Below are 19,319 nucleotides of genomic sequence, written 5' to 3' on the forward strand. Positions count from 1 at the left end.
ATTGAAGAGTGGTATAAGGAATTAAGGAAATTGGCAATAAATTGTAAGTTGAAGGATGGAGAATGACCTCCAGAAGAGGAAATGAAATGTTTGGTCACCACCTTCCTCTTCTCTCTCGTTCTGTTTCCAGGCACCGGTACCAACGCTTGCTACATGGAGGAGATGAAGAACGTGGAGCTGGTGGAGGGTGACGAGGGGCGCATGTGCATCAACATGGAGTGGGGTGCCTTCGGGGACAGCGGCTGCCTGGACGACATCCGGACAGAGTTCGACGTGGCTGTCGACGACAACTCCTTGAACCCAGGGAAGCAGAGGTGAGCCAAGGGGCTCCGTCTTGCTTCCGCTTCCTCTTCCTTCTCCCCTTTCATCAGAAGGGCTGCAAAACCAGCCATTCCCAAATTGCAAAGCAGTCAACAAAGACCGAGAGAGATCTGAAGCACGGAGACCTGGTTGGAAGTCCAGCCTTTGCGATATTTATTAGGCTGGATTAAAAAATGTTTCATTACAAAATTAGGGGATGCCAGCGTTTTGTTTCTAAAGTGTTTGGTTCGTGAAAATTTTGTTACGATAACGAGAGAAGCGAAATTTTGTTCCTTTTTCGTTCTAGTAATCTAGTGGGGAAACTTCAGGGGATCTTTCTCCCTTGTTTTTGCAGCAATTGGGGTGAAACTTGCTAGAATTATAGAACACATTCACCACTGTGAGCCCATCAAGGCTCAGAATGTTTCACTCACCCACAGAATTGTGGGGGATTTCCAAAGTTTTTATAAACTACTTTAAAAAAAACACTACAAGAGCTATTTTTGTGGGTTTTCTATACAATTTATTTATCGTGTCAGAAGCGAATTGAGAATACAGTTATAATGTATACAGAAACCACAAAGTTAAAAAATGGCATTATACTAAATGTCCTTTGACCAGTAGCTGGCTACTCGGAGTGTCTCTGGTGTCACTGTGAGAATGTCCTCCATTGTGCATGTGGCAGGGCTCAGACCACATTGTAGTAGCTGGGCTGTGGTTTGCTCTTTTCCTCACTCGCATGCCATGGATTCCACTTTGTAGCCCCATTTGTTAAGGTTGGCTCTGCATCTCGTGGTGCCAGAGCGCAGCCTGTTCGGCGCCTTTTAAGACACCCAGTCTTCTGTGTGCCCAAGAGGGAGTTTCTGATTCAGTATCAGCCACGGCTTGAGGTTCTGGCTTTTAGCCTGCCACTTTTGGATTCTCGCTTGCTGAGGTGTTCCTGTGATTATCTCTGTCGATGTTAGGAAGCTGTTTCTTGATTTAAGGCATTGGCATGCTGGCTGATATCTGAACAGGGGATGGGCCAGAGATGTCATTGCCTTGGTCCTTTCATTGCTGGCTGCTACTTCCTGGCGGATGGCAGGTGGGCAATACTGCCTAAACAGTGTAATTTATCCAGTGGTGTAGACATCCCATGATAATGCGGCATGTCTCATTGAGAGCCACATCTACTGTTTTATTCCACACTGGGAATGCTTATTCAGGAGCAGGGTAGCAAAGCACAAGGGCAGATGTCTTCATTGTGTCTGGTTGTGATCCCCAGGTTGTGCCAGTCAGCTTTTGTATGATATCAAGGCTCTCCTGATTGGGGTTCCTGATACTGAGCAGAATTCTTGAAAATATAATTCAGGGTGGGGCCTTTTGAATTCTCTGCCATCGGGCACCTTGCCTTCTCACTTCCCAGAATCCTGTGCTTTCTCAGCCTCTTTCCCAGCAAATTCTCCTTTCTCCCTGCTGTTTCCCTCTTCTCTTGGCCTTAATCTAAAGAGGATAGGCAGCCTTTTTTGGCTTTGCTTCCTTACACTGAAAATCAAATTGACTTTGGGAGGTTTCCCAGGTTTACAAAATACAAACTAAAAAGTATTGGGTGAGTTTTGATGCTTAAGTTTTTGTCACGGGCCAACGTGTCAGATCTTGCCTCATAAGTAGGAATTTAACAAATTTGATACGACTTACGAGGACTAATGAAAAAACTGTTTACCCTTAATATTCACTAAGGAGAGATCGCTTAACTAACTTTAAGAAAGACTGGCGCCCATTCATTGTGTTCCTCCAGCAAAGATGGGACCAGGCCTCTGTCACTGGTGGCTTTGGACTAAAAGAGTGTGATTATTCTGTGAGAAAAAGATGTGTCAATGGTTCTTTTTCATTGAATGGGTGTTGCAGGGTTTCTCATGCTTTTTCAGCTGCTGAGCCCTTTTTGCAGCAAAAGTTTCTTTATATATAGATAATATAGTGTGTGTATCGGGCATTGGCAAAAAAAAGGAAAGAAAGAACATTTGAAAAGAACAATTTTAACCAACATAAACTTAACAGTATTTCAGTGGAAGAGCCGAAAGGGCATCCAGGACAACTACCCTTGATTCTGCCGGGCAGGAATAGTACAATCAAGGCACCCCCACCAAATGGTCACCAAGCCTTTGTAGCAGTAGTAGTAGAAATAATAATAATAATAATAATAATAATAATAGAAGCAACCCTGGTGCCATCCAGTTCAATTCGCCTTCTGCCTTCATGCAGGAAAGGCACAGCCAAAGCACCCTCAACAGATGGCCACCCAGCCTTTGTAATAATAATAATAATAATAATAATAATAATAATAAGAGCAACCCCAAAGGCCATCTAGTCCAACCCCCTTTATTCTTCCATGCTGGAAAGGCACAATCAAAGCACGTCCACCAGATGGCCATTCAGCCATAATAATAATAATAATAATAATAATAATAATAATGGTGATGATGATGCATCTACAAGAGCTCCATGGTGCACACTTTGAGAACCACTGCCCTAGATTGGATGTAGTTAGTGATTTCTGACATATAAAATGTAGTAATACGTTTTCTTTTATTCTAGAAAAAATATTTTTGAACCTTTTTTTGTTAATTTGTTAATTTGTACGTTAGATATAGATTTTGTATTGATTTGTCTAAATAAAAACTAATTTTTTAACAAAAAGGAAGTCTAGCCATTTCCAAGATGGTATCTGGTTGCCAAATCATCCTGTTCTTTCTCCCTCCCTTCCTCCCTTCCTTCTTTCCTTGTCCCAGGTATGAGAAAATGATCAGCGGCATGTACTTGGGTGAGATTGTCCGCAACATCCTGATCAATTTCACCAAGCGTGGGCTGCTCTTCCGCGGGCGGATCTCCGAGCGCCTGAAGACCCGGGGCATCTTCGAGACCAAATTCCTATCTCAGATTGAGAGGTGAGGAAGGGAAGGGGTAGAAAGTGGAGATCAAAGGACATTCCAGGTCACCATTGTTGTGTCAGGAAATTTACCCAAAGCTTCTGCATTTCCCACCCTCGGCTGGTCCTTCCCAGAGCACATAGAGTTGGGGGAAACTCCCAAAAGTACAGCAGAGCATCCAAAATACAAACAGGATACTTATAGTTGAGCATTCATCTTACAACAAGCAGAACATGAAGTGATGTGGCTGGGAAAGAATTTAGAGCTTAGGAAGCAAAGATACAGAGTTCAAGCTTTAAAATTACAAAAGGTTTATTTACAAAAATAATTAATAAAAATAAATTAATGTGACTCAGCACCCACAGCAAGAGTTTTTAAAGATTTCCAAATGGAATACTGCAACCCAGGCATGGGCAAACTTCAGCCCTCCAGGTGTTTTGGACTTTAACGCCCATAATTCTTAACAGCTGGTAGGCTGTTAGGAATTGTGGGAGTTGTAGTCCAAAACATCTGGAGGGCCGAAGTTTGTCCATACCCGCTGCAATCTCTGTTGTATTATACCTTACTGACTGTAGAGAGAAACCACTTGCCTTTATTGACACGTGCAATGCACTTGCATGTGGATTCTTTCTTTCTTTACACACATAATCTGTGATAATCTTAGTGCTGATCCTCACAAAAACTTACCCAGTTTTCTGCATATCTTAACAATCATGAAGGAGAGTGGCAGGCATGGGGTAGGCCCCTTGGCTGGGCCATTGGAGAGATCAAGCCCATTCATTCCTCCACCAGGTCCAAATCCTTCCTTCCCTTTGCTTCCTCGTGCAGCTGATTGGGCTTGTTTTCCCTTTCAGGGTTAAAAATCAGTCCTACCGAAACAGATGGATTGGCACCAAACCTTAAAAATGGGTTCCAATGACACCAAAGTGGAACAGGAAGAGAGGCATATTGGTGGACTTTGGGTTGTAAATGCTCCAAATAGACACATTAAGTCTTCAAAAAATATTATCTTCAAACACAATGACCATTTCATCTCTTCCTTCCTTCCTTCCTTCCTTCCTTCCACCCTCCCTCCCTCCCTCCCTCCCTCCCTCCCTCCCTCCCTCCCTCCCTCCCCTACTTCCTTCCTTCCATCTATCTATTCATCTTTTCATCCTCCCTCCTTTCCCTCCATCTGTTCTTCTTTTTATTAACCTCCTTCCTCCCTTTCCTCCTTCCTTCCTTCCTTCCCTCCATCCTTCATTATTCCTTCCTTCCTTCCTCCCTCCCTTACTTCCTTCCTTCCATCCTTCCATCTACCTATTCATCCTTCAATCCTCCCTCCTTTCCCTCCATCTGTCCTTTTTATTAACCTCCTTCCTCCCTTTCCTCCTTCCTTCCTTCCCTCCATCCTTCATTCTTCCTTCCCCATCCCTCCCTTCCCTCCTTCCTTCCTTCCTTCCTTCCTTCCTTCTTTCCATCCATCCATCCATCCATCCATCCATCCATCCATCCATCCATCTTTCCATCTATCTATTCATCCTTCCATCCTCCCTCCTTTCCCTCCATTTGACCTTTTTATTAACCTCTTTCCTCCCTTTCCTCCTTCCTTCCCCCTCCCTCCCTCCCTCCCTCCCTCCCCTACTTCCATCCTTCCTTCCATCCTTCCATCTATCTATTCATCCTTCAATCCTCCCTCCATTCCCTCCATCTGTCCTTCTTTTTATTAACCTCCCTCCTCCCTTTCCTCCTTCCTTCCTTCCCTTCATTCTTCCTTCCTTCCACCCATCCTTCCTCTCCCTCCTGCAGTGACCGACTGGCCTTGCTTCAGGTGCGCGCCATCCTGCAGCACCTGGGCCTGGAGAGCACCTGTGACGACAGCATCATTGTGAAGGAGGTGTGTGCCGTTGTGGCCCGGAGGGCAGCCCAGCTCTGTGGAGCGGGGATGGCGGCCGTGGTAGACAAGATCCGGGAGAACCGCGGCCTGGACTTCTTCAGGGTCACCGTTGGGGTGGACGGCACCCTCTACAAGCTCCACCCGCAGTAAGTCAATCATCCCTCCAATTACCGCGCGGTTTCAAATCTTCCATTTTTGGGAAAAGTGATTGAGAGGGTGGTAGCAGAACAACTGCAGCAGTTCCTACATGACAGAACTGGATTAGATCCCTTCCAGTCAGGCTTCCGTAAGGGGCATGAGATGGAGACGGTATTGGTCTCCATTACAGATCAGCTTCGCTGCCAGATGGACCAAGGAGGATCAGCACTGCTCGTGTTATTGGACCTCACAGCAGCATTTGATACGGTCGATCACAGCCTTCTGATTCACTGCCTAGCTGCGGCTGGAATTAGGGGGATGGCCCTTAAATGGCTCTCCTCAACGTATGGAGAGGGAAGGGTCGGTCTCTAAGAGGGCCCCTCAGGAGGCTATCCTCTCCCCCTTGTTGTTTAACATCTCTATGCGACCACTTGCCCAGTTGGTGCAAGACTTTGGGGTTGAGTGCTATCAGTATGCTGATGACACTCAACTCATTCTGAGGATGGAAGGCTGACCAGCCTTCATACCTGATAATTTCCATCAGACGAATGGGGTTGGGCTAGATGCCCCATGCAATCTCTTCCAACCCCAATGATATTCCAACTTGATTGAACTCGTCTCCTTCCTTTCCCTTCTTCTCTTCTGCAGCTTCTCGGCTGTCATGCACGAAACGGTGCGCAAGCTGGCTCCGAAGTGCGAGGTGAGCTTCCTCCAGTCCGAAGATGGCAGCGGCAAAGGGGCGGCGCTCATCACGGCCGTGGCTTGCCGCATCCGCGAGGCCGGCCAACACTAGCCCCTCCTCCCTCCCTCCTTCCCTCGGGGTCTCCTTTCCCCCACTTTGCAGGGACCCCCTCCCCCACCCCTTAAGCTCCTCTGCATGCCCCGCAAAGGGCACATCCCTCGCTGTAGGATGTCCCCACGCAATGTCTCCCACTGATGTGGCGCCAGAAGAAGAAAATGCAAAACTCTTTGGAGAATGGAGTTGGGAAGATCAGGGTGACGTTTCCATGACATCTCTTTTGCAAAGGCATGCGTCCACATGGCATGGTTAGACTATTTTGATACTCCATCTTCTGTTTGCAATTTGGGGAGGAGCTTTCATCCCAGAAGCCGAAGGGCCTCTTCTCAAATGGCAAATTCCAGGCTCCTTGGCCGTCCGTGCGGCACCAAAGTGCTATGAATGTGTAGCATAGCCAGGAAAACACAAAGGAAGAAAGGTGAGCCTCTTTGGAGAATGGGCTTGCAAGATCAAAGTGGGACTTCAATGCAAAGCCATGCCCTCTCTTACATTAAAAGGGTGGGCAAATGCTCATTTCAGGGCTGGAAATGCATAGAGGGGCACTTGGGAGGGATTGCATCCACATTAGACAGTCACACCGATTTGGTCCTGCCTTCATTGGGCTTGGAAGGCCAAGGACAAACAGCCATAGTCTCATTATTCAAGACAAGGTGCATACACACTGCACACTTCAGCCAATTCGAGACTGTGGTCATCAATTCAATTTCCGCGTTTAGGACTATCCCAGTCATCCATCCCATTGAATCAATGCAGCTTTTTGCCCCTTGAAAAGCCGCAGCTCAGTGCTATGGGGTCCATCCATGGGAGCTCTAGTTTGGCAGAGAAGGCGACAGTCCTGGTCAAACTGGTCAAACTACAACTCCCATGATTCCATGGCAGTTCAAATGTGACAGAGTGGATGACGTTGCCTTGGAGAATGCCCAAGCCCCTCTTCTCAAACGGCAAATCCCCAAACTCTGCAGAATGGCAGTCGAAGCAGCATTAAAGTGCTATAGATGTCTAGTACAGACTAGATTAGGATATTTGCACAGGGTGCTCTCTGTACTTCCTACAAGGGAGGATGGGACGCATCGCTTTCCAATGGGGAGTCAAGCCAGGACTTTGAAAACTGGAATTCCCATCTCTTGGGGTTCTAGAGACCGAAGTCCAAGGTGCATGCATTCCAAGTATCCCTGACACCATCCACTTTGCAGAATTGTACCCGTTTGAGACCCCTTGAACTGGAATCCTGGGGTTTGTAGTTTGTTGTGGCAACAAGGTCTCAGGGAGGGAATGCTGAACATTCCAACAAACTACAAACCCCGTCGCAGTTAAAGTGGTGCCAAATGTGACATCAATTCTGCGGTGTGGATGCAGCCATTGTGGAATGGAATGAATGACAGTTGGATGAATGGACATGTGCCTGGAAAAGGAGTGGGGGAACTGGACCATTTCCCACCTCCTCCTCCTTCCCTTGTAAGTGCAAATATATCTTGCATTTGTGTGGATTGTGTGTAGAAGCCTGTCTTTTAGCAGCCGGCATGCTATTGATGGCCCCTTCTTTCTGCTGCTACTGTAAATAGACCCGAACGTCACCCCAAAGATGCCATTCCCACCATATGATTTCCCATTAAAACAGTCCTGCAGAAGCATCCTCTTGAGGGCGGGTCCTTCTGCTGCTGCACCGGCACGTGTCTCTTAGAACACCTCCATTGCAAAATATTTAGGAAAAATATGTCTCTGTTTCTATGTATAGTTCCAGAAAGACCAACAAACAAACAAAGGGATTCTTTTGTGCATCATGTTGTTCATATTTGTTTGAGTGTGAACGGATACTTTTTTGAGAAATGAAGGGAAGGATGGAAGGAAGGCAAACAAACAAAAATATGGGGGAAAGAAAGGGCACAAGGAGCTCCAAAGAGAAATCGAGTTGGCCGTTTTGGAATCCATCGGAGGATTGGGAAAACCGAATTGAAGAGGGGCTCCTCTCAGCTGTCAATGCCACCGCTGGTGTGTGTGTGTGTGTATATATATATATATCTGGGCAGAATGTGGCATCCTTTTTGTGGGCAGTATGGAAGTGGAAAGCAACCGCAGCCTCGGTTGCTAAGCTTCTAAAAGTTGATGCGTGGCTGTTAAAACCATTTCAGTTATTGCATTCCTTCAATTGGAAATATTCCAAAATTTAATTCTGCAATTAAATTTAATTCACCAGTTTCTTCTCTTCTACTCCTTTTCCTTCCTTCCTTCCTTCCTTTCCCTTCTATCCTTGTCCTTCCTTCTCTTTTACCCCTTCGTTCCCTTAACTTTTTTCTATTCCTTTCTTCCTTCCTCTTCTATCCACCTCCATTTCTTCTGCCCCCTTCCTTCCTTCCTTCCATCCATCCATCCATCCATCCATCCATCCATCCATCCTTTCCTTCTCTTTTACACCTTCCTTCCTTTTACTTCTTTCTCTTTCTTTCCTTCCTTCCTTCCTTCCTTCCTTCCTTCCTTCCTTCCTTCCTCTTATATCCACTTATATCTCTTCTGCCCCCTTCCATCCATCCATCCATCCATCCTTTCTTCCTTCTTTCCTTCTCTTTTACTCTTTCTTTCCTTTTCCTTCCTTCCTTCCTTCCTTCCTTCCTTCCTTCCTTCCTTCCTCTTCTATCCATTTCCATCTCTTCTGCCCCCTTCCTTCCATCCATTCTTTCTTCCTTCTTTCCTTCTCTTTTACCCCTTCCTTTTACTTCTTTCTTTTTCCTTCCTTCCTTCCTTCCTTCCTTCCTTCCTTCCTTTCTTCTTTTTCTGCTTCCATCTCTTCTGTCCCCTCATTGATCCATCCATCCCTTCTTCTTTTCTCTCCTCCTCCTACCTTCCTTCATCCTTTCTTATTTTCTTCTTTCCTACCCCTTCCTTTTGCTTCTTTCTTTCTCTTTTATGCCTTCTTTCGTTTTCTATGCCCTTCCTTCCTTTTATGTCCCTTCTATCCTTTCTGTCTCTTCTACTCCTTCCTTCCTTCCTTCCTTCCTTCCGAGCAATAACAGCCATTATGATTTACTACAAAAGGAAACACTGAAAAGGGCATTGTTTGTTGCTTCAATGCTTAAAATCACAAATTCTGCATTGGTTGCTCCCAAAAAGAGCAAATCAGAGCAATAAATTCTTTTAATATGTGATTCCAAAACTTTGGGTGGGCTTCATATTCAACCATGGGAGTCCCATTTATTCATCTGGATGAATGGATTTGCCCCAGGGCCCCGCTCCAGATCATTCCCATTCCTCTGCCGGCTCCAAACCCTTTCTGCCCTTGTCTTCCCATTGCAGGCAATTGGACTTGGTGGGTCACAAATGCTTCAAAAATACATAAGATGTCTTCCAAAAAGAAATATTATCTTCAAGCACAACGGCCAACTCACCTCTTTGGTTTCCTATTCCTGTTTTATTTGGTCTTCCATATGAAGGGATGTTTTTTCCCTAAAGGGAAATGAATAGGTAAAAGTGAGGAATGGTTTATGTTTCCTAAACTGCCAAGCAAATAGTTTGTATTAAAAAGAAAGAAGCAATAATATTTTTGGTATCTATTCAGTGCAAAAGGCATTGACTGCCGGCGATGTACAAAATAGCTTTTTGATTCGGGGATGTGTTTGGAGAGAGATATTTTTGTCCTCTATTTTTTTTAATCTCTAGATCTATATTTATAATAGCTTGGAACGACCGACGAACCAAAAAATGTTGTCTTTTGCAGCGAGATTTAAATGAAAATATATATATATATCTATTTACCTCCTTTTCTCCTTTTATTTACTGCATTAAAAATCTTGCGATGAAGGTGAAAATACTTTAAAAAATTGCACATTGCAATGGGAATCTGAGCAAACCATCCGCAGAAATAGATAGATTGTTAGGTAGGTAGATAGATGGATGGATCATGTTTGGTAAATGGGTAAAAGAAGCTATTTGCACCTAACCATTTCCTGTACTGGTTTTTACTGGGGGTGATGGTTCCTTACCTGCTGGAAATGCCTTTTGATTTACTGCATGTTCGGAAGAGTGAGGAAATGTATTTACAAAACTTGAATCTGATCAGTTGCCAGGATTGTACCTCATTTGAAAACGCATTTGTAATTTTGCTCATTGTGAACTTTTATTTAGTGAATCTGCAGATCTTTTATTTTTGTCATGAGGGTTTATTCCAAAAAAGGAGAAGAAAAGAGTAGTAATAAAATAAATATATTTTTGGTGTGATGGTTTTGCAGAGTGTTGTTTATTGCAAGAATTCCTGAAGGCGAACCATTCCAACTCATGAAGACAAGCCACAGGGTTTTATTAATTCATCCAGAAAGGATGTAAGTTTGACTGATGTCAAAAATGTACTAGCATAACATGCAATTCAGAGAAATGAGGTGTTTCATACCCTTAACAGCGATTCAAGCCTTCTTGCTCCATCTGCTTCCCTCGCCGATTGGCCAAGAGGGAATCCAGCTTGGATCCGCACTCCAACTGGCTGGTGCTTTGATGAAGTTTCTGCCTCTAGATGGGGATTCCTTGGCGGAGGGGAGGACATGGCGGGCACTGACCCCAGAAAGGCCATACTCATATTGGGAAATATAAATTAGTCTTTGATTGGCTGAATTCTGAGCTGCTCTGAGTCCCCTTCGGGGTGAAGGTAGAGTAGGGTAAAAATGCAGTAAATAAATACATATTTTTGTTATTCAAACTTATATGCCGTCCCACCCCTTGGGGCTCGGAGTGACTTACAAGAACAGGCTAAAATCTAACACAATTTAAAAACAATTTAAAACAATTTAAAAACAGCAATATCAAAGATCAAAGGCCTGTCAAAACACATATGTCTTACATGCCCTGCGGAAAGCTGATAAGTCCCGCAAGGCATGGACTTCAGGTGGCAGAGTATTCCAGAGTGATGGTGCCACTGCTGTAAAGGCTCTGCATCTGATTGCTGTTAGACGCAAGGTCTTGACACTGGGAATTTCCAAAAAATCTTGGTCCTCAGAACGGAGGGATCTCTGGGTTGGTAGGGGGTGAGGCGGTCCCTGGGGAGTCTCTGAGGAGGACATTCCTTGGAAAAAACAAGGGTGAGGGCTCACTTTCTATAATCAAGACTTGACTGCCAAATAAAGGAATTCAAATTAGTGTTCATGTGTTGAGTCGGTTTCTGCGGCCAGCCATCTCTCAGCTTGATGGAAACAATCAACTGGGCAAGTATCGGCCAGCAATATCAGATCTAGAGCGGAAACCACCTGCTGATCCATCCATCACAATGGACCTTGATTGTCACCTTTGCCCAAGGATTTTGCCAAGCCCTGGATGTCCAGGAAATTCCTCAGTGGGGTCAACAAGGAAGCAATGACCCATAATAATAATAATAATAATAATAATAATAATCCTTTATTTATACCCCGCTAACATCTCCCGAAGGACTCGGTGCGGCTTACAAGAGGCCGAGGCCCAACACATCAATAAAACAACAGCATAACAAATACAACAATAAATAAACTCATAAACAAAACAATAAACATTAAAAGACTAGCAGTAAACATTAGACAATAACACCATGATGCATTTAAAATTAAGGCCGGGCCAAATGTAATGATTAAACATCTTAAAAATGCTGGACATGACAGGTGAAATTGATAAGTTTTTGGAGATAGGTGCGGTGTGCAGACAATCTTAAACCTCTAGTAAAGTGCATTTGGGACATGATGCTTGGAGTTTCCTATTCTGGGAAGGCACACTGGAACAACCACGTCTTCAAGCTCTTCCTAAAGACTGCCAACATTGGGGCTTGTCTGATGTCCTTTGAGAGAGAGTTCCAGAGTGGGGGGGGGGGGGTCCACCACGGAGAAGGCCCTGTCCCTTGTCCCCACCAATCGCGCTTGCGACACAGGTGGGATCGTGAGCAGAGCCATGTGGCTGGCTCGGGCAGAAATCATATTATTAACATTTCTTAGACTATGGTTTGTTGACCAAAATAAAGGCTACTGACTGACATATATAATACATATAAGAGAAATAGAGCAATTTAAAGCAACCACAGATAGTGAGATCTGAGCTGTGTATAGCGAAACCTGAAGCGCCTGTGGATCTGTGTGCCTGGCGAGATGAAGAAGTTACTCAATGTTCGAGATGAATAAATTCACCAAGTTGAAGAAGAGGCCACTAAGGTAATTTTATTAAAGTCAGCTGAAGTGGATGCCAGCTCGCGGGAATCCGTCAAAGAAAGCTGAGATGCCATAACATTGGGGAAAAAGACATTTTTATACAATCAACCCGTTTGAAGTTGCCACTCCCGCCCCAGCTGGAGCCAGCTTTGTCATGATTGGCGGAGCCCCATTGACATCACGATCAGCTGGGCGGGATTCCCTGATGAGTCAGTCCCGCCAGCCAATCGGAGAGCATTCCCCACTTCCAATGTAGATTCCCACTCTCCAATGGCTGACTGGGGGGCAGGCTGGTCCAGAAGACAAAGGATTGCAAAGTACTTCTGGATGAATAATCTTTGTCCCTCTGAGGGACAGAACAAAGAGTCCAACATGTTTTATGATTGTCTTTTGTATATATGAGTGACCCATTTAAGGTGGGTCTGGCACCTGCAGTGCCCATGTGTATTGTCTTTCCTGCAGAGTATTGTCCAAAATGATGAGATTAAAAATCCAGTCCTGGGAAAAGGGGAAATGTCATTGTGGAAGATGGGACACGACCTTCTCAGTGTTGGGAAATGTCATGTCAGGTGATGAGTGTCTTTGTGTGTCCAAGTACCTACACAAATGATAGGTGACCCGAACCCTGTGTGCTGGTACGGCTGTACCAGGAGCTCCAAATTTATTTGCTTTGTATTAAATGTTTGATTGCAGTCCTAGGCTTCAGGGGTTCTGCAGATAAGTGGCTTCTTTTGGTTGCAGTCATAGGGCAGGTCACCTGTCCATCATCATTAAGTTTGGTCCAGCCCCTTGCTCAGGGCAATTGGGAAGGGAAGGGAGCCATTTTTTAGTTAGTCTCAGCAAGGAAAGCTAATGTACAGGATGTGTGCAAGCTTCCCCTGTACAAAAGCTTCAACCCTCAAGAACAGTCTCAAGAGTCTCCAAAGACTTTCCAGGGAAACAGCCCTAAAGACCAAAGAACTCCAGCTGGAGAACATCTAAGCCTTTAGTGGTAGGTCCACTCGGCGTTCGAGAAGCAATTCGACCAGGTAGCAGAGCCCACATCAGTAAGGGTTAGATTACAGTCAGCCTGGGAGAAGTTAAAAAGGGGACTTTCCTTTAAAGTAAAGAAGAAGTTATTGAAGACAGTTGCCTCTCCTTTGTGGGCAAGTTTAGGAAGCTACCAGTTGCATAAAAGCCTGGATTCATTTGTTTAACTTTCTGAAGACGAGAAAAGTTTCTGTTTGATTGTTCATTAATAAAAGACTTTGTTATACTTCACAAGCCATCTAAAGATCATTTGTGGTGGAAAACCTCTGAGAACTTCTCTTTGGGCCCCCTGGCTTCCCGCTGAGCAAAGGTTGCACGTTCTGTCTTAAAGGAAATTCTTTGTAGGCCCAGCGCACGACAGAACACCCTGGATTCCTGTTGCCCTCTGCAAGGATGGATTTCTGGGGCCAGTAGTGATAAACTGGCCCTAAGGGTGATGGGTGATTGAATCCTTCATATGTAGGTGATGCCCAGAAAAGGGAATTCCTGGGTCATGAGGTGCTGACAAAAGGTCATTAAAAGGTCTTGATCAGTGGCTTATGTCTCCAAAGTTTAATATAAAACATAAAACATTAAAGCACGCACAAAAAGGGATCGGGGGGGGGGGGCTCCCCACGAGGGAACCTGGGGCACCCACAGGGGTGGAGGTTGCTGAAGGGGTCAGGGAGACAAAGGGGAGGCTAACTGGGGGAAAGGGAGAGAATGAGCCCTGTTCTGAGGGCTGTGGGGATTGCCAAGCCCATATAGTCCAGGTGGCCACCAGGCCAGTTGTGGATGGTGAAAGCTGGAGAAAAAGACTCAAGAAACCAAAGGAGATACAAAGAGGCAAAAGTGGAGAATAACGCACTGGGGTGTATGTTTATTTAAGGTTAAGGACAATAGATCTAATGAAAATAGTAAAGACTACTTCAAAAAGTATCCCAGGTGCCAGGAGCTGCTGCTGAGCTCCTCCAGACCTTCAAACGTCTGCAAAACAGGAGTTGAAAAATAAAAAGGTTCTTGCTCATCCCTTCCGCAGCTCCAGTGAGAGAGTTTAATAATTTCGACTGGCGGGGGGGGGGGGGGGGGGGGCGCTCGTCAACATTAGGATAAGGCAGGGAGCAGGGAGTATATAAGCATATAAATGTTATCAGAAAACAAGCACCATAGTATCTCTACAGATGTCCTGGTCCTCAAACACTCTCTGCTTCATTTGGAAAAATGCTGCACTCGCAGAGCTCAGGCAGTGTTGTATTTCGGTGTCAATGTTGACTTTGGTGGAGAGGTGGCTGCCAAGGTAGCGGAAATGGTCAACATTTTCTAATGTTACACCATTAAGCTGTATCTCTGGCATTGGAGAGGGATTGGCCGGTGACCGCTGGAACAGCACTTTGGTTTTCTCAATGTTCAATGAGAAAACTGCAAAGGTGTTTAGAGTGGCTTGCAGATCTTCTTCTGAATGCACACAGACGACATTGTCATCAGCATACTGGAGTTCTATAACAGATGTTGTTGTAACCTTGGTTTTGGCTTTCAGTCTGCTGAGGTTAAACAGCTTGCCATCTGTCCCACTCTGGTGGGAAGCTTTCCATCAACAAGATAAAGTATCATAGCGATGAAAATTGAAAGCAAGGTTGGGGCAATAACACATCCCTGTTTGACACCTGATTCCACCTTAAATGGGTCAGGCAATCATGGCGAAGCAGAGTCCAGCTGAGGGTGGCGGGAACTTTGAAACTGAAATGTATAAAAATGCACGTTTTTCTGTACACTGCATCTCAGCTAACTTTGGCCGGACTACCGCAGGCTGGCATCACTTTAAGAAAAACTTCGGTGGCTTTTCTCCAACTTGGTGAGTTTCATTTTGTCGGATTAGACCTCCTATTGCTTGCCAAGCATACAAACTCTCAGGGCAGCTGGGCACTGGTGCCAGTCACCGCTTAACAGACTTGGCTCCCGGTCCTGAGGTCTGGCTATCTGTGGCTTGGATTTCGCTGTCCTCCGTTGCATCAAATTGCTCAATTTTGCCAAGAAGCAGATCCTGGGCCTGCAAAGGCCTCCTTCCTGCCCACCTAGGACCAACAGAGAAGAAGAGCAGAGGAAGGCCTTCTGCAAAAGAGGAGGACACCAGGTGGCAGCATTGTCCCTCCTATTCAATTTTGCAGCACCCAATGCAGGAATAATCCTCCTTTCTTGGATGCTTTGGGGGCAACAAATAACAAAAAAACAAAGGCAGCCCCATAGTTGCTTGCATAAATAAAGCTATATATTGTTGTTGCTGCTCTAGAACCATTGTGTAAATCGAGCCTGTTATTTTTATTTTTATATTATTATTACTGGAGCCCCCAGTGGTGCAGTGGGTTAAAGCACTGAGCTGCTGAGCTTGTTGATCGAAAGGTCGCAGGTTCGATTCCGGGGAGCGGCGTGAGCTTCTGCTGTCAGCACTAGCTTCTGCCAACCTATTCGAGCAATTCAAGCAATTCGAAAACATGCAAATGTGAGTAGATCAATAGGTACCGCTCCGGCGGGAAGGTAACGGCGCTCCATGCAGTCATGCCGGCCACATGACCTTGGAGGTGTCTACGGACAACGCTGGCTCTTCGGCTTAGAAATGGAGATGAGCACCACACCCCAGAGTCAGACATGAATGGACTTAATGTCAGGGGACTACCTTTACTTTACCTATTATTATTACTACGATGACAACTACATCAGAACCATTGCATTATTGCCTTCGGAGAGTAGTCACACAACTTTATGCTATTGTCCCCTATGCATTCTTGTCCCAGGAGTTTCTCTCCCCCCAGCCCCCTCGGTACGTAGGTTTGTTTATTTTCCCATCTCTCCATGAGTTCTCCCTACAATTACTTTTACCCCTTTATCTCACCCAGAGTTTTTAAATCAATTTATATACATGCGGCCCGCTCTCTGTCATTATGATTGGTTTCTATGTTCTGTGTATATTGTTTATGTTTGATGTTTTTATCCTTTAATGTTATGTTGTTTATTTTATTGTAATTTTGTATTTTTTTTCTTTGTATTGCAATTTGTTGTTTGGGCTTGGCCCCATGTAAGCCGCTCCGAGTCCCCGTTGGAGGAGATGGTGGCAGGGTATAAATACAGATTATTATTATTATTATTATTATTATCATTATTATTTAAAGACAATCAATGTTGTTGTTGCAGCTGAATCATTGAATAAATAGAGCCGATGATGATGGTGATGATGATGATGATGATAATATTGTTGTTGTTATTATTGCTTCACATTGCATAAGTAAAGCCAATCATCATTGTTGTTGCTGCTGCAGCACTGGAACCATTATGTAAATGGAGCCTATTATTATTATTATTATTATTATTATTATTATTGTTTATAGAGCTATTGTCCTCCCAACCCTGCTATATGCCTGCGAGACATGGACTGTCTACAGATGCCACATGCAACTCCTGGAACGATTCCATCAGCGCTGCCTCCGGAAAATCCTGCAAATCTCTTGGGAAGACAAGCGGACAAACATCAGCGTGCTGGAAGAAGCAAGGAACACCAGCATTGAAGCGATGGTCCTTCGCCATCAACTCTGCTGGACCGGCCACGTTGTCCGGATGCCCGACCACTGTCTCCCAAAGCAGTTGCTCTACTCCGAACTCAAGAACGGAAAATGGAATGTTGGTGGGCAGGAAAAGAGATTTAAAGATGGGCTCAAAACCAACCTTAAAAACTCTGGCATAGACACTGAGAACTGGGAAGCCCTGGCCCTTGAGCGCTCCAGCTGGAGGTCAGCTGTGACCAGCAGTGCTGCAGAATTTGAAGAGGCATGAATGGAGGGCGAAAGAGAGAAGCGTGCCAAGAGAAAGGCATGTCAAGCCAACCCCGATCGAGACCGCCTTCCACCTGGAAACCAATGCCCTCATTGTGGGAGAAGATGCAGAGCAAGAATAGGGCTCCACAGCCACATACGGACCCACAAGAATACTGGAAGACAATCCTCCTCGGAAAAGGAGGGATCGCCTAAGTAAGTAAGTAAGTAAGTAAGTAAGCATTATTATTATTATTAGTAGAAGTAGTATTAGTATTATTGTTATTGCTGCTGCTGCTGCTGCTACTACTACACAGGAACCATTGCATTATTTAAAGCCAATCATTATTGTTGTTGTTGTTATTGTTGCACTTGAACCGTTGCACAATAGAGAGAGTATATGTGCTCTATGTGAAGCACAATAGAGCTTCTTCTTCTTATTACACTGGAACATTACCTAAATAGAACCAGATATTATTATAACTATCATTCTTAAATATCTGGCTCTATCTGGGCATTGCTTCCAATGGGAGAGTGTCATCTCTGCTCACTTCCAAAAGTGACTTAAAACCGCAATAAAGCTATGCAACAGTGACAAATGCAAGATACTCCACTTTGGCAGAAAAAATGAAATGCAAAGATACAGAATGGGAGACAATGCCTGGCTCGAGAGCAGTACGTGTGAAAAAGATCTTGGAGTCCTCGTGGACAACAAGTTAAACATGAGCCAACAATGTGATGTGGCGGCAAAAAAAGCCAATGGGATTTTGGCCTGCATCAAGAGGAGCATAGTGTCTAGATCTAGGGAAGTTATGCTACCCCTCTATTCTGCTTTGGTTAGACCACACCTGGAATATTGTGTCCAATTCTGGGCATCACAATTGAAGAGAGATATTGAGAAGCTGGAATGTGTCCAGAGGAGGGCGACTAAAATGATCAAGGGTCTGGAGAACAAGCCCTATGAGGACCAGCTTAAGGAGCTGGGCATGTTTAGCCTGAAGAAGAGAAGGCTGAGAGGAGATATGATAGCCATGTATAAATATGTGAGAGGAAGCCACAGGGAGGAGGGAGCAAGCTTGTTTCTGCTTCCCTGGAGACTAGGACACGAAACAATGGCTTCAAACTAGAAGAAAGGAGATTCCATTTGAACATGACGAAGAACTTCCTGACTGTGAGAGCTGTTCAGCAGTGGAACTCTCTGCCCTGGAGTGTGGTGGAGGCTCCTTCTTTGGAAGCTTTTAAACAGAGGCTGGATGGCCATCTGTCAGGGATCCTTTGAATGCAATATTCCTGCTTCTTGGCAGGGGGTTGGACTGGATGGCCCATGAGGTCTCTTCCAACTCTTTGATTGTATGATTCTATGAACTGCAAGCCGGTTTCTGATGGTGTAACTCTCTAATATGACGCTTTCCCCAAACCCTCCAATGCGCCCAAATTTCAGAATGATCCCACGGCAATGAGCAGGAGGATTTACATATCTATAGTGTAGAACGGAGGCATTGGGAGAACACAAATTGGAAACCAGTAAAGATTGAAGCAAAGTGAAAGGAGGAGCAGGGAAGACTAATGTTGACATCAAGTTGCCTGTCTGACAAACGTATTGCATAGAATGCGGAGAGGCTGACGAAACCTGGCTTCATCCATCATTGATGATGGTGCGCACGCATGTTCCCTGAGACACAAGGAAGCTTCATTTTGAGAGATTTGGAACAAGACATTTGGAGAGTGTCTGTTTCTGAAGGCTGTTCCCATTCGTTCTTTATGCCAGCTATTCTGGTCCTGTCTCATCCTGCCATGATGAGGATGAGTATGATACTGTTTGATCTGCTACGCAGGCATCTCTAGTCTTTAGCATCTTTTATTTGCTGCATCAGGAAGGAGAGTAGAAAAAGGAACTTTTCCTGATGGATTTCTCCCAGACCCAGATCTGTGCCAAGCCAGATAGATTGGGGGAAGAAGGCCTTTTGCACTCATTGCTCTCTCCCCAAGACTTATAGAAGCATAGAGTTGGAAGGTTCCCCTGGAGGCCATCTAGTCCAAGCCCTCTTCTGCCAGGCTGAAATGCCCCATCCCATCCCTCCTGACAGATGGCCCCCCAGCCATCAGATATGAGAGAAAGAGATGGTTGGGATACAGATATAGAAGCAAAGAGTTGGAAGGGAACCCCAGAGGCCATCTAGTCCAACCTTCTTCTGCCAAGCTGAAAGGCACTATCTGACCCCTCCCAACAGATGGCCATCCAGACGTAGATAGGTGGTCATAGATATGAAATATATAGTTGTGATACAGATATAAAAGCATAGAGTTGGAAGGGGGCCCCAGAGGCTGTCTGGTCCACCCTTGTTT

General features: G+C 45.0%; 1 protein-coding gene across 2 annotated transcripts in view; it reads left to right on the forward strand.

Moving 5' to 3' along the window:
- The window catches only part of LOC132782339 (hexokinase-2), a 68,124-nt gene extending 57,896 nt beyond the window's left edge, over positions 1-10,228 (forward strand). For both annotated transcript variants that reach the window (XM_060787037.2, XM_060787038.2), the window contains exons 15-18: positions 131-314; positions 3,069-3,224; positions 4,995-5,228; positions 5,869-10,228. In XM_060787037.2, the coding sequence (XP_060643020.2) occupies positions 131-314; positions 3,069-3,224; positions 4,995-5,228; positions 5,869-6,013 (719 nt within the window). In that variant the 3' untranslated portion in view covers positions 6,014-10,228. The remainder of the gene's footprint in view (positions 1-130; positions 315-3,068; positions 3,225-4,994; positions 5,229-5,868) is intronic.
- Positions 10,229-19,319: the final 9,091 nt, after the last annotated feature.

This window comes from Anolis sagrei, chromosome 7 (assembly GCF_037176765.1).
Source record: "Anolis sagrei isolate rAnoSag1 chromosome 7, rAnoSag1.mat, whole genome shotgun sequence".
In the NCBI taxonomy this organism is placed as follows: Eukaryota; Metazoa; Chordata; class Lepidosauria; order Squamata; family Dactyloidae; genus Anolis; species Anolis sagrei.